Genomic DNA, 15,176 nt, shown 5'->3' on the forward strand with positions numbered 1-15,176 from the left:
GCCGCTCCATTCGAGGCATTGTACGGGCGTAAATGCCGGTCACCTCTCTGTTGGGCAGAGGTGGGGGATAGTCAGATTACGGGTCCAGAGATTGTTGTGGACGCCACAGAAAAGATTGCACAAATACGACAACGCATGGCGGCAGCACGCGACCGTCAGAAAGCCTACGCGGACAAGCGTAGAAAGCCTTTGGAATTTCAGGTTGGGGACCGGGTATTACTTAAAGTCTCACACTGGAAGGGTGTGGTTCGTTTTGGCAAACGGGGCAAACTGAATCTGCGGTACGTCGGACCATTCGAAGTCATAGAAAAGATTGGCAAGGTAGCCTACAGATTGAAACTAACAGCTGAACTCGGGGCAGTTCACAATGTCTTTCACGTGTCGAAACTGAAGAAGTGCCTATCAGATGAGACCCTTATCATTCCTCTCGAAGAACTCACTATCGACGAGCGGTTGCAGTTCGTCGAGGAACCAGTTGAAATCACGGACCGGGATGTGAAGGTCCTCAAAAACAAGAGAATCCCTCTTGTTCGAGTACGTTGGAACTCCAAACGTGGCCCAGAGTACACCTGGGAACGCGAAGACAGGATGACAGAAAAGTACCCCCAGTTATTCGGAACCAATGCAACCACTACTGAGGCTGAAGCTACTACTGCGGAATTTCGGGACAGATCAACGGGGGGAGGATGTGACACCCCAGGAAAACCAGTGAACGATTGAACTTACCTAGCTTCCTCAGTGAGTGCATACCAAATTTCGGGACGAAATTTCTATTTAGTTGGGGATAATGTGACAACTCGAACTTTAGACTTACTTTGATGTAACGTTACGTGTCTATGTGATACCTTGATTTATGAATGTTATGATTGTATGTTATGTTATGTGAATACGAACCGAACCACACAACATGATCCGGACGCACAACAAACACATCACTCGCACAAGCCCTTTGGGGCCGTAAAGCTTTGCCATCGGACTTCAAGGGCAGCCCAAGTAAGGGCCGGCCCATTACTCCTTCTCTTGGTCGCGTAACACACAACCTTGGGGGTTTTGTTTCTCATTTGTTACCAAATATCACACACACACAAGAACCCTAGACTTTTCTCTCTCTCTCGTTTACTAGGAACCCGACGGCAAGATCATTCCCTACTCGGATCACCTTTGCTTCTACTCATAATCTGGACGTGGTTGACCCCCTTTAGTTGAAGAAACCTCTTTGTGTATCTGCCGAGCAACCCAAGGTGAGTTCACACTCTTACCAAGGCATGGGATTCCCGGGGTGTTGGGAATGGGATTGAAAGGATAAGGTTGAATAGATTCGTACTGACACTATGACTAGACTACCATATTACTATCCTCGGATGTGAAGGATACTTATACCTAATACTATCCTCGGTTGTGAAGGATACTCAGAGTAATCACTATCCTCGGTTGTGAAGGATACTTACACTGATCACTATCCTCGGTTGTGAAGGATAACTATACTGATCACTATCCTCGGTTGTGAAGGATACTTATACTGATCACTATCCTCGGATGTGAAGGATACTCACGTAAAACCTGCGTGAACTTATACCTACTACTCTTCTCGGATTGTGAAGAAAACTTATGGTTATGAATAGTCTAGTCAATAGAACGTACTAACGGCCCAGTAGAGCCACCTGATATTCATGAACTTATTATTACGCATTTATTTTCTGTGAACTCGCTCAACTAGTTGTTGACTCTCTGCTGCATGCCTTGCAGGACCTTAGGTACTTATGGAGCTTGCACAAGGAGGAGCAGGTCGTTGTGGGGATTGGATCGTGAACAAACATTTATTACTTTTCATACATTAATACTTATGTTTGGGGTTTTCACTTTAATGCTTCCGCTACACTTAACTATGTTGGTTTTTGATAAACACCTTCGTATTGATGGATAACTATTAATACTTATATACACGTTCAATATGATTGGTGGCTTGATCCTGGTCATGTCACGCCTCCAAGCGGTGGTACTCCGCGTGTGGATTTTGGGGGTGTGACAAGACTGGTGTGACCTGGTTGTAGATAAGCTGAGAACTTGCAAAGATACATGGAATCGGCTTGACCCATAAAGTTTCTTCGTTGGTCCTCTCACGATTCTGATGGTAAGTGTAATTTAATTATTTTAGATAATTAACATGTGTTAGTATACTTGATTTTTTTCGGGCTGAACGGATCGTTGTTTCTTGTAGTTGTTGTACGTTGATAGCATTGAGTGCACAGGGATGGAGGTAGACAAGGCGGTGTGTCCTTTAGCTTTTTGGAACTTGAAAAGATTGCGAGAGAGAGAAAGGCTTGAAATACTTGCTGGTGGGTTTGGACTGGGACGGTTTAAAGGATTAACACGTCCCAGAAACTATAACATGGAACACTGGGCAAGTAAAGAGGTAAAGTTATATGCTCTAACATGTGTTTTTTACAATTAGTATATAATCTTGGTATCAAAATGTTGAAAAACTATTTTCAACAGGAGAGGTTGACGATGGTACGACAGTTAATAAATGTGACAAAGAAGAACAAAGTCAAAATAGAGGGTATGTTAGAATCTCTGTGGGTGGAGAGCCATGACGACGAGGAAGTACAAACGTTGAAGGCAACGTATGAAAGTATGTTTGAGAAGAAAGTTAGTGAAAGTGAGGATCACAATGAAGCGGTAGATTTAGCGTCGCACAAGATCAATTCGGTGTTGGAAGATTTGAAAAATGATGAAAGAATTAACATTAACGAGGGAGAGAACGCTGGTTAGTAACTGTTATTCTTTGTGTTATTTAGTTTAATAATTTGGAATCCATTTATCGATGTGTAAACGATTTCGTAGGGGATGGCGGGGATGACGATTTTTCGGATGGGTCGCCAATAGCTAGCTTGTACAGGAAGTCACTTATTCGGCAAAACAAAAAAATCAGTAAAAGTAGATAGAAAGAAGTAGGATCTTCAGCAATAGACTTTGATGACCCAGAAGGTGTGTTGATAATGTTTCTGAAATGAACACTAAACCACGTCTTAATGTGATACCTGTTGTGTTGGTTATCATTCTTAAAGTGATCACTGTAACACATTTTACTGTGTGGCAACCTGTATTGATTGACATATGTTGTTGGGGTTGCAGCTGATGTTGCGGGCCAATCAAGCGTAGATGATGGTGGGAAAGACTATGCTGAAAAGATGGAAGATGGTGGAAAGTCCGGTCAGGTGAGGAGATCTGCTAGACTCGGGAAGTTAAAGCATGTTAGTGAGATAGAAGAAGGCTTTGTGACCCCAAAAAGACGAAAGACAAATATGAAGTTTGGTGGACAAGACACGGATGGTGGTAAAGAAACAGGTAAATTGTTACATGTATTACCATTTTAAGAGTACGTTTATAGCGCGAAAAGAGTTTATTTCCCTGTAATATAGGTTATGGAATGAAATGTGTAGTCTAACACATGTTAATGTGATAACGATCGTATAGTTTAACATTTTATTGTGGTTGCAGCTGATGTTGCGGGGGAATCAAGCGTACTTGGTGATGGAACTGAGTGCACCGGAGCGCTGGAAGAAGGTGGTATGTCGTTGCGGGTAAGGAGATCTCCCCGTCTGCAGAAGTTAAAGGATGCTCCTAAAATAGAAGCAGGCTTTGTGACCCCAAATTGCCGGAAGACAAATATAAAGATTGATGGGAAAAAAACGGATGATGGCAATGAAACAGGTAAACTGTAACATGTGTTACCAGTTTCATCGTACATTTAGATTTAAAACTACACATTGATGGTGACGCGTAGTTTGTTGCTCGTTAAAATTTATTACCCTCTAATATGCGTACGTGTCTGAAACCCATTTATTATTAATGTGATGTTATAGGGTTCAACAAGACTGAGAAGCAACGGGAAGAGAGAAAACTGGGGTGTAGTGAAGTTGGGGAAGAAACAAATCAAGGCGTCCAAGGTGATAAGATTGTTCATGATGCTGGTAATTCAAGTGGAGGTGACTGTAGTATGGGTGGGGCCAAAGATAATAAAGGAGCAGCAAGCGAGGATAAAAGTGATGTTGAAGAAGTGCATAAGCCGTTGGGTTTAATGCATGCGATACTGCGTATTAAAGCAGCAGAAGTGCATGGTGCACGTGGTAGTTCCCGTACCCTTTCAGAATGTCTGATTTTAAAAGTGTGCTGTATTACTTTATTCGTTTTAACATGTGTCATCTTGTTTTGACAGATGACGGTGGTTTGGACATGCAGTTTGTTATTAAAGATGAATATAGAGTGGATACAGACAATAAAGTGGCTGCAAATGACAATGATCACCAGAACACCGATCTAGAAGCGAATGATGCCAAAAAGGATGAGATTTACGAAGCACGGTTTATCTGTGATCAAGAGGTAGCCAAAATGGTCGAGATGGAGGTTAAGGATAGCGAACAGGTTGAAGGGAATGAGAATGAAGGTAATCTTCGGAAACCGTTTTATTTGTTTAGCCATGTTTAGCCATGTCTAATTTATTCGAAAATGTTTATGCAACTTCAGATAGTAAGATTGAGAATGAAGTTGGGGCTGCAACTGATGGAAGTAAAGAAGAAAGTCGTGGCGTCGTGTTTGCATCTGTGGAAGGTGCTGTTAATGACAAGGACGAACATGTGGTTTTGGATGGCAAAGGCAAGGGGGCTGTTGACGAGTGTGACCGTGATTTTAACGGTAATTATTTATGCAGCTTCTGGTACTAAGTTGTGCATGAGATGTGATAAGAATGTTTTATGCAGCTGAAAAAGGTAAGATTGAGCATGATGGGCTGCATTCAACTGATGTAAATACGCAAAAGTGTATTAGCATGGTGGTAGACTCTGTCGCAGGCGCAGCTTTCGATAAGGATCAGGATGTCGATGGTAAAGGTAAAGCGGCTGAAGAGGTGTGGCAGCCGGAAAAGAACGGTAAAGTTTTTCATGCTCTAACATGTGTTAACTGCTTCCCTACCTGTATCATTTATTGAGTTAACATGTGTTAATCATATAAACAGTGGGCGAAGGCGATACGTTTATTGATGAACGTAATTTAGATGGCCCTAATTGGAGTCTTGGAATGACACAAATTGGGGGTGAATTGGACGTGTCACAGAAAATTGGTACGATAGAGCATTAAACAAAAATAGGATTGATGGGTTAGTAGGAGTCATCTATAATATACTTATTTGCATCAAACGTGCAGGTTGCACAAGTGGGAAGGTGGATGAGATGGCTGGTACAGAAACAGTGCTGGAGCGTTCCGGTGAGCTGAACTACATTCATTTACTGTGAAAGTGTTATATTCGTTACCGAGTTACGTGAATTATTTATTTTATATGTTTTTAGGCGATATGGAGGCTACCACAGATTTGAGTATGGTTATAATGGTAGAACCAGTTACTCCTATGACCCGGCAATTGCAATCCACAAGGGGCAAACTGGTCTGGAATTTTATGGGGGTGATATGAATGAGGTGGAGGACAATATGCCGCTTGCAAACCGTGTGCGTATGTTAGCTGAGTTGGGGGCCCAAAAAAGGAAGCTCCCTTTTCGAGAGAAAGTGGCAGCGGAACCAAATAGATCACCTTACTATATAAGGTCTGTTGACATGGGTCAGCCAATAACTAAGAAGGAGGCAAATCTGTGGGAGTACATATACGCTGATGAAAGCCCAATGCACTGGTTAAATGGGCATTCTCGTAGGAAGCGGGCAATGGAGGCAAACGTGTAAGTAGAACTGCAACTTGGTTTATTGTTGTATAATAATAGTGTAAACCATGAACCAAGTTCCACACTAGTTAATTGGTTATATTTTGATTGTTGCCGCAGGAGGGATCAGGGTTCGTCGTCGGTTGTTGATGTAGATAGTCCGATACACATGGCTGTGTAAGTAGGGGGGTCACCGTAGCAAAAAGTAGTTAAATAAAAAGTAACATGTGTTAAAGTATGCAATTTAATTTATAATTTGTACATCTGAAACCAGGGAGTTGCTGTTTAGAAGCCGTACCCATGTAGAAGCGTCTCGGGCTATGTTCAAGAGTTTAAACGTTGGCAATGAGGTGTCAGATGGTATTATCGACTGTTGGGCGGAGGTGCTAAACTTCCAATAGAAACGGAAATCACGGGAGGCTTACAGTAGGCAATTCTTTGGTACTAAAGTTGTGGTGAGTGTCATGCATATATAAATTACGGTGTGGCGAGTTTTTGACCTTATTAATTTCTCTGTTGTGCTTAAAGTTTCCGTGGATGCTAACAACTGAGGAAGGTGGAGTCGAGGCGCGGATGCACAAGTTTCGGCTTGGAATAAAAGGAGCGGTTAACAGCGCTGAAAAAGTTCCGGACTTTCGAAATCACGACATTGTTTTCTTCCCGATATTGGAGCACAAACACTTTAACTTGCTAGTGTTTGAGTTACGCGACCCCGGAAATTTTATGTCGTTGATAATGACAAAGCCCGCCAAGGTCAGGTGATAGAAGATAGTGTCTACTACCTCCACAAGGACACAGCGTATAAGATCGTAAGTTATTAAAATGACCATTGTTGAACAATAAGTGTGATAATATTGAAGATCTGTTTTTTTATTGAGCATGGCTTGTATATGTGTATGTAGAAAGATATGTTTGTGCAATACCTTTGGGAGGTTGGGAATCCGCGAGCCGATGACATAGACTACTGCAACATCCAGCGTATGCCGGTTCCTTGGGCGACCACCGCAAACACAACTGATTGTGGGGTCTTCTTGATGCGACACATGGAGTGCTACATGGGTAAAAACAAAAGTTTTAACTGTGGGTTCAGCATGAGTGGGGCGAGGAAGATGGCGGAGGTGCGAAAGATGAGAAAGAGGTATGCTGCGCACATCTTATGTTCGGAGGTGAATGTGCTGCTGCCAAAAAATCAAGCAGGATTGCCGAATAGAGTAACACGTGTTAGGGGTGTGAAATGGTAGTTATTGTAGCACCAGTGGCTTTAAATGCGCCAGCTTTGTTTTTGGATATGTAATGTACTTTGATTTGGGGATGTTGCTTTAAACTTATTGCGGGGTAGGTGTTTTGTTGGGTATGGCACCGTCACGATGTCTTTTTGGGGATAGACTATCTATATGAAATCTGATGTTTAGTAACTTGGTAATTGTATACTCTAAAGAATATTGATGTGTTGTTGGATGTGTTAGAATGTTATTAATGTAGTTGATGGATGTAGTTGATAATGTTGTAAATGAGGTTGTTTTAAATTATATAATGGTACGTGTAACATTATAGAAAATGAGAAAATGCTGCTTCCTGTTTCCAAGGGGACCACTATTTCTAAAAATGTAGTAGGAATATTTAAAATTGGGGAAAGTAGGTGGCAAAACCCTACAAACATAGGGGTTGGTGTCTATAAAACAACTTTATTGGAAAAGGAACCATTGCTTTTTTGCCCCTTATGGTCACATCAAAGTCAAGTCACAAAGACCTATATTAAATGTACCCAGGGAAAACCTCTATAAGTAGTGTAATGAAGAACCAAAGTCATATTCTGTAATACTTCACTAGTTCAGTAAACCATAAACTGTTAGCGGTTCAAAAGTGTGCTAATGTGATGGACCCTTGTAAAGGTAAGGTCACGGCTACCCAACCAGGCATGGAGAAGCGGTAGCAAAAGGGGAAGGAAGCATGTGAGGGCTGGTACGGGGTGTGCTACGAAAGAAAAGTGTTTCACAAGAAGCGAGAAGACGGGAAAACTGGAGTAGCTTCTGGTGAAGATGCTTCAGATAGCGGAACAAAAAATGTAGCTGATGTAGCTGGTGTGTCGCAAGAAACGTCACGCCGTAGGGAACACGTTGTTCCAGAAGCTGAAATGCTGAAGGGGCTACCAGATGAGTTGGTTAGGTTGCTGACGGATCCAGACCATGAATTATGTGGTTGCCCGTTGTGTCCATACTCACCCGAAACAATCCAGTCCTGGTGTTACCATGACCCATGGGAGAGTGAGCGCAGCCCCTCTCCTCTGTACTTTCATGATGAGGAATTTGCCACACCGTGATGAAAAGCTTGTTAGAGATGGAGGATAATAAGGGGTAGTTAGTATGTTGAAAGTGGTTGAAGATGTGTTAACCTGATGACCCTATGTTTTAACAAAACGACATACCCATGTCGTTTTGTTGGTATTTTATTATGTTTTTTTTGGCAATCGGTTGATGTTATTTCTCGGTAGTCGATCCATTGTTTTAGACGCGGGGGTGTAACCTATTAGTAGAATGTGTGGTTAAGTTGGCTAGATGTGAAGTTTAATTCTATAACCTGATGTGTTTTAATATATAAGTTGTTGGTGTGGTTAACACAGTTTGTTTTGATCCTTTTCAGTTAAAAGAACCAAAATTATGGGGGCTAACATGTGTTAAGCATCTGTTTTTATGCTATGGTAAAAAATAAAAACCAAAAACACAATTATCAATGCATATAATATTAAGATAAGCCCATTAATAACAAACAAAGGTCCCCAAAAAAGTAGGGCTACAAACACAAAAGTGGCCAAGGCCATAGAGTTTCTTACAATCCTATTTATGATAAATGGGATCAAAATAGTTCCACCTTCTTACACACGTAACAGAGAAGAGCAGGAGGATGTCAAAAGACTGTTACATGTGTGTAAGAAGGCCAAAATGAAGAGAGTCTCCCATTACATAGTACTAGAAAACGACAATAAAGATTTTAATCAGAGGGTGAGGCACCAGGGGCGGTCTACCTTTGTTGTTTAGCAGCTGCCTTTGCTGCTTTCATTGCAGCCACCTTAATGCAGTTGCGTGAGTCGTGGTCGTCGACATACAGACCACAACGCTTGCATAAATGAAGCTGCTTTGGACGTTTTGGTGGTTTTGCCTTTGCCTTCTCACCAGGCCCAGAAATGCGAGTATGAGTACCACATCCTTTATTGCGTGCAACTTCTGGATTAGCAACTTCTACTGGAATGTTGATTGGTTGCCCAACTATTTCTTCCATTTCACACTCGTTTGATTCATTTGGAATTGTAGACAATGGTTGCTTGGAAAGCACATTGATCTTGAAATCCCTAAGTTGGTCAACCAATTTTGCCAACGAATCCTCATCGGTTCTGGCCACATCAACGCATTCAGTAACGAGGTCGAGGATTTCATTCCGCATAACGGACGGTGCGTGTGGGTTGACTCCGTATCGGCTGGAAATTGAAAAAACCTGTTTGGGGAGGGCATCTCGACGCCACCTATCATTTATGTATTGGGGTGGAATCCATTCAACATTTTTCAATCGATAGACGCAAAAGACATGGCGACACAGATATCCGATACGTGTAAAATTCGTGCATGAGCAACTGGCGGATTGGTCTACAGTGTTATACGTAACCTGTTGGGAACATAGACAGCAAAAAAAAAGCCCTTTAGATCTAACATATGTTAGAGGATGGGTAATAATGAAATTGCCTAACATGTGTTACCTGGTAGACGTTTGTGATGTTGTTCCTTTTATCCAAATGAGTGACGTCTATCAGAAGACTGGAATTGCTGGACTCGGTTTGGTTTGTGATGTAGCATAAAAACTTCCCTTTAATTATCTCCTTTTGAACTTGCGCGAAAAAAGCGTTTGTGTAAATGGCGAACGCGTGTTGTTCTATCGCTAAATCAGTATTGCCAGTGAACATCGTGGATGAGGTTTTGTACTCCGATACACGTTGCCGTTATCGTTGGCTGTCTACCCTATTTTCAAAGCACATCATAAATTGTACAAGGGTGTTTGCGCTTGTTGAGTTGACCTTGAAGGCAGCGTTAGAGCTTTCGCAGCGTGAAGTGGTCTTCATTAAGCAACACATGGGCAGTTCCCTGAAGTATGCTGGTACCCAAAGATGTTTGATGTTGTACATGTCGTTCAACCAGCTGTGGTCTTGAAGTCCAAATGTTTGTAGGAGGTCATTCCAATGGGACTCAAACGTTACAGGTTTGATATAAACATTCCAAACCAACCGGTGAATGCAGGACCGAAGATCAGTGTTATCGAGAACGTCCGCAGAGATCTGAAAAAGTTAATAGTTACTAACACGTGTTAGATTAAAACAGTTTGAAAAGACATATAAAAATTCTGTTATGTTGAATAACACATGTTAAGGGCTAACAAATTAAGCTAACCTTGGAGGGTAGTTTTTTCATTATATGCCACATGCATAGACGATGTCGTGATTCGGTAAACACCATAGGAACAGCTTGTAGCATGGATGGGTCTTTATCACTCAGCACGAGAGTTGGTTGAGTACCGTGTGCCTTCAAGAAAGCCTTAAGCAACCACACATAAGATTCAATGGACTCGGTTGATATCAAACCCGCTCCAAAGGTAACGCATTGGAAATGATGATCCACACCCGTGAATGGCACAAAAACCATCTTGTACCTATGAATAAAAAATTGATTTGATGTTAACAAAATGTCAAACTTTTTTGGGTTAGGGTTGTATACTTGGGGATCAGGCCTAACACATGTTAATGGGGGGGGGGACTAACCTGTTAGTGCTGTAAGTTGCGTCAAAGGTGAGGACATCGCCAAAAGCTTTGTAGTTAAGCTTTGAAATCTCATCAGCCCAGAATACAGAAGACAACTTTCCATTTGATACAGTGTAATCAAAATAGAAGTTGGGTAGGTTGTCAAAGCGCTCACGCAGGCGTTCGGGGAAAACTTGTGCGTCGCGTTCACCAATAAAAATTCGCAACTGGTGGCTAAAGTTTTTAAAATCCACCGGAGTCCCATTGACATTGTGATGCCCTCCTTTTAAAGCTACAAGACATCTATAAGCTCTCATGGGTCCGATACAGTTTAGACTCATATTGTGAATGAATTGTTTGGTGGAGAATGACAGCTTCCGTGATATCTTGCTAAGATCACGGTTGTAACTCTCAACAAGTTCATGATTATGAATATCATTGAAACTCAGAACTGTGTATGAATCATTCGAGATTGAGACTAGTATGCTTGCCTTACAGTCACACCATGTGAAGTTGGTCCTCCGGTGCTTAAGAGAAGATTCATCTAGGGTGTCAAAACTCCTCTTGGGTTGTGGTTTTCCATATTTTGAGCATCGAAGATACTTGTGTGTGGGAATTCCATTCCAGACTTTAGTTTGCCCTTTTTTTTACAGAAAAAACCTGCTTCAAACGCATAAAGTTCATACATGGAAAGAACATCCGCAAAAGTTGGATATGATTTCCCACACACTGGTATGAACTTATCAGCGACGTTAGGAATCCATTAACGGGTTCCCTGAGGGGTATCAAAAACGAAGTATGGATTCGATGGCCATGCATCATAAAACGAAAAATGTTAGGAATCTGCTATACATGACATGACAAAAGGTTAGAAATCTGTGGTATGAGAATAAAGTGGGCTCCCATGTAATATATACAACCGTCTAACTGGCCGCGTGATGATTCAGCAAACAGAGAAGGACCATGAGATGATCCAGAAACAGCACCAGGCATGAGCTGCATATGGGAATCTTGGGATGCTACATGTGAACATTATGGAATATGTTTGAACTATGCCATATCTGGGGAAGAAAAGTACAAAACCAGTGTATAGAAAAACAAACCTTCTTCAGTATCCATACCCTGGTCATCATTAAAAGCGCTGTTCATGAAATTGTTGGAGATCACAACATCCGGTGATCTAACAGGGGCTTCAGATGATCGCGAACAATCAACAGGCATATAAGTGTATACAGAAGCTTCGAATGGAACAGATGAACATTGCCATGCAGTATAGTTTGGATTATTCGATTAAAAAGTTGTAAAAGACAAAAAAAATAGAACTTCGAGAATAGTTAAGTTACATAAATAGACAAACCTGGAGCATTAAATTCCTCATCATTTTGGAAGTCGCTGCTAAAGAACCTGTTGGGGAAACTATGGACCGGCGACATTAACTCGGAGGTTGGTGGATTTGTCTCCATTGATATTAATGGAGAAATGTTAATTTGGAGTAGAAGATGACTATGGTACTTCTGTTGAAGAAGATATAAAATGAAAATTGTAAAAGAAATATGGGGGTGGGTAAATTGTACAAATAAGTTGATGTGCATTAAATGATCATGTCAATTCAAATGGGGGAAAATATCTTCACTTGCATAAATTACAAATATAACCTTGGAAGCAAAAAGTAACATGAAGTGACTATGGGCTACGTGGCTAAATGATGGCCACAAGTAGAGTTTGTTAAGTTTTCTAAGAAAATGGGGTTTCTTGCTAAGCATTATCCTATACATATATATATATATATATATGTGTGTGTGTGTGTGTGTGTATGTGTATAGGGGAAGGTTCAAATGAAAACCACTAGTTATTGTGAAAACTCGAAAACTAATTAAAAAAAAACCAAAAAAACATACCAAAATTTATTTATTTATTTTGCATACAAATTTTCGCCACTATTAGTATATAAAAAAAATTTCAAAATTCTTTTTTTTTTGTAGTGCACGTGTGACACTAGGGAAAAATCCACTGTCACCCTGATCTAACACCATGCTGTTTTGGATTGCTTATCAAATTTCGGGACGAAATTTCTTTCAAGTTGTGGATGATGTGACAACCCGAACTTTTAAGGTCAGCAACGTTCTATCTTACGATATTTACTTCTCGTTATCCCGCTCTAATGTTCTGTTTTTTGATAACTCCGTTATTATATCGTAGAATGACTCGGTTAAGTATTGTAAGACGACTCCGTTAATTTTGGGTCGCATGTAGTGGGCTACTTATTCATATTCTAAACAACCCACACTTCGGATCAATCTACCCGAGCCCAACTTACTTTTTGAGTGTTTTGGTTCGATTTGGCCCAAATGGAGGTGTGACCTCATATTAATTCGGCCCAATTGATTATAAGCCCACTTGTTTTAACAGTTAAACATGATATATGTAATTGACGTAACTTCTAGTCTCTAATTTTAAACCACAAACCCTACCCCTCCCTTGGAGTTGCGACGGCAGGAGAAACCCCATCCCCCTCCTTCTCGCATCCAATGGCAGTAACCCCCCCCCCCCCCCGAAGACATCATTCCAGTTATTGATTTCGGTTAGTAAATTCATGTTCACATTTATATTAATCATTTGATCCTTGTTTATATGTGCTTGATTAATACAAAGTGTGTATGCATGATCCGTGATAATTATGTTATATGCCTATATGTGCCTAATTCTTGTTCATATACGTGAGATTGATTGTTTCATTTGAATCCGATATGTGCATGTCTTTCTTCAAATCTATGATCGGAGCTAGATAGTTAGTGGGCCGCCATAAGGGTTGAATCTATTATCGTTCACATAACACTGTTGCTAATTAGGTACCATATGTTTAGATAACTTATGCATGGCCTTGTTTTATATATATGATTTGATCGTAGGGGCTGCCATAATCAATTAAAGCTAGGTTGCAACTATAAATACATAGTAGGAACTTACTGAAAGAATTGTGTTAGGTTTGCATAACCAAGAAAGTTGCTGACAAAAATTAATGACAAGTCAACCTAGATGAATGGGGCACATGATTTCTAAACCAACATAATGATTAGGATGTGCGAGTTGTGCCATGTGATTGGACCGAAAGTGTTGATCATAATCATGAATCGGTGATCAAAGAATTCATATCATAACAAGGTTATAGTTATGATGATGAACCGATTTATATGTGTTGAGAAGTTAGAGGTATTTTGTTATTTGTTTTTGGATTGTTAGTTGCCTATTAATTAATAAGTTACTGTTAATAATAATAGTAATAATAATAATAATAATAATAATAATAATAATAATAATAATAATAATAATAATAATAATAATAATAATAATAATAATAATAATAATAATAATAATAATAAAAGATGTTATTGATCTTGAATATGACTTGTGTTAACCTAGTTGCAAAGTAAACAACTAATAAACTCACTGGGTAAAGTTTCACGTAAACATGGGCTGAATGTGGGAGGGGGATCGTCCAAATAGGAAGCCCACTTTTATTGCTTTGGGCCCGGGTTACATCTAGGCTGTGGTACCACTCCACCCAAGCAAACCTTGGGCCGGCATCACTTGGGTAATAAACTGAATGAATGGGCCGTTCAGATTAAAAGAATCACAATACTTGTGGGGTTAGGCCGAGTGGGCCTTGTTGCCGGAAACGGGCCATAGACTTTGGGTCGCACCTTCTATATTGGTGTTGGGTCACTGCGACTTGCACAACAGGAGGTCGGGTCACACTATCGTGGGCCGGAACCAACTGGGCTGCACAGCACGAGACGCGACACTATGGGATAGTAAGTAGGGACTCGTGTGGAATAATGTAATATGTTGTTACCTGTGGATTGAGTGGTTAAAGTGCACTAGTTAGTGAACACTTATGTTATAAATTGTAGAATGCGTGAATGGTTTATTTAAGTGTTGATATGATATCTGTACATGTGACGAAAGCGAATCAGTGAAACTGGAACTGATTCCTCAATGAATGCTGTGACTAATGTGATGTTTGTTATGACTTGTATGATGTATGTGGAAATTTCATGCAAAATGTGTATAAGGGACTTATGATTGTGTGCTATAAAACTGACCATAAGTGGGACTGATATTAGGATTCGATTGATCAAGTGTGAACACATAACGAGTCTTACCGAGCAAAACAAAAGTGAGTTCATTACTTTTGAGCATGCGTCCCGGTGGTTTGGGACAGTCAGTGGGTATCCCGGGGAGGGATAAATCTTTTGGGTAAAACTGGGATGTTGGATAATATTATCACTCTCTATCTCTTAAGTCCCATCTTTTGCTATCGTGGGTGGTAGCGGGGTATTAGTTGGTAGCGCTACTTAGGTTTGGCACCCTCACCCCGTTCCTTAGAGAGGGCGGGTGTGAACTAATGACCCAGTCAGGCCCAGTGCTTTGATAGGAGCACTGGGGAACGGGCAAAACATACATCAGAAGCCGTCTTGTTCAGTATCGAGATATTATCAACATTACTTTTGGAATTAATTTCAATGGATTAACTAAACACTTGGTAACCATCGTTTTCGTACAAACTATGAACTCACCAGCGTTGTCTGATACACTTGTTGCATGCTCGCAGGTCGTTAGATATCTTGGATTTGGGAACTTGCTGTCTGGAGTAGCTGGGGTGGTCATGGGTCGACTGGAGGGATTCA

General features: G+C 40.8%; 1 protein-coding gene across 1 annotated transcript; it reads right to left on the minus strand.

Moving 5' to 3' along the window:
• Positions 1-8,726: 8,726 nt before the first annotated feature.
• On the minus strand, positions 8,727-9,660 carry LOC110882672 (protein FAR1-RELATED SEQUENCE 4-like). Its single transcript, XM_022130637.1, has 2 exons — positions 9,457-9,660; positions 8,727-9,365 (listed from the first exon to the last, which is right to left on the minus strand). The coding sequence occupies exons 1-2, from the start codon at positions 9,658-9,660 to the stop codon at positions 8,727-8,729; spliced, it is 843 nt and encodes a 280-aa protein (XP_021986329.1).
• Positions 9,661-15,176: the final 5,516 nt, after the last annotated feature.

Source organism: Helianthus annuus, chromosome 4, assembly GCF_002127325.2.
Source record: "Helianthus annuus cultivar XRQ/B chromosome 4, HanXRQr2.0-SUNRISE, whole genome shotgun sequence".
Classification (NCBI taxonomy): Eukaryota; Viridiplantae; Streptophyta; class Magnoliopsida; order Asterales; family Asteraceae; genus Helianthus; species Helianthus annuus.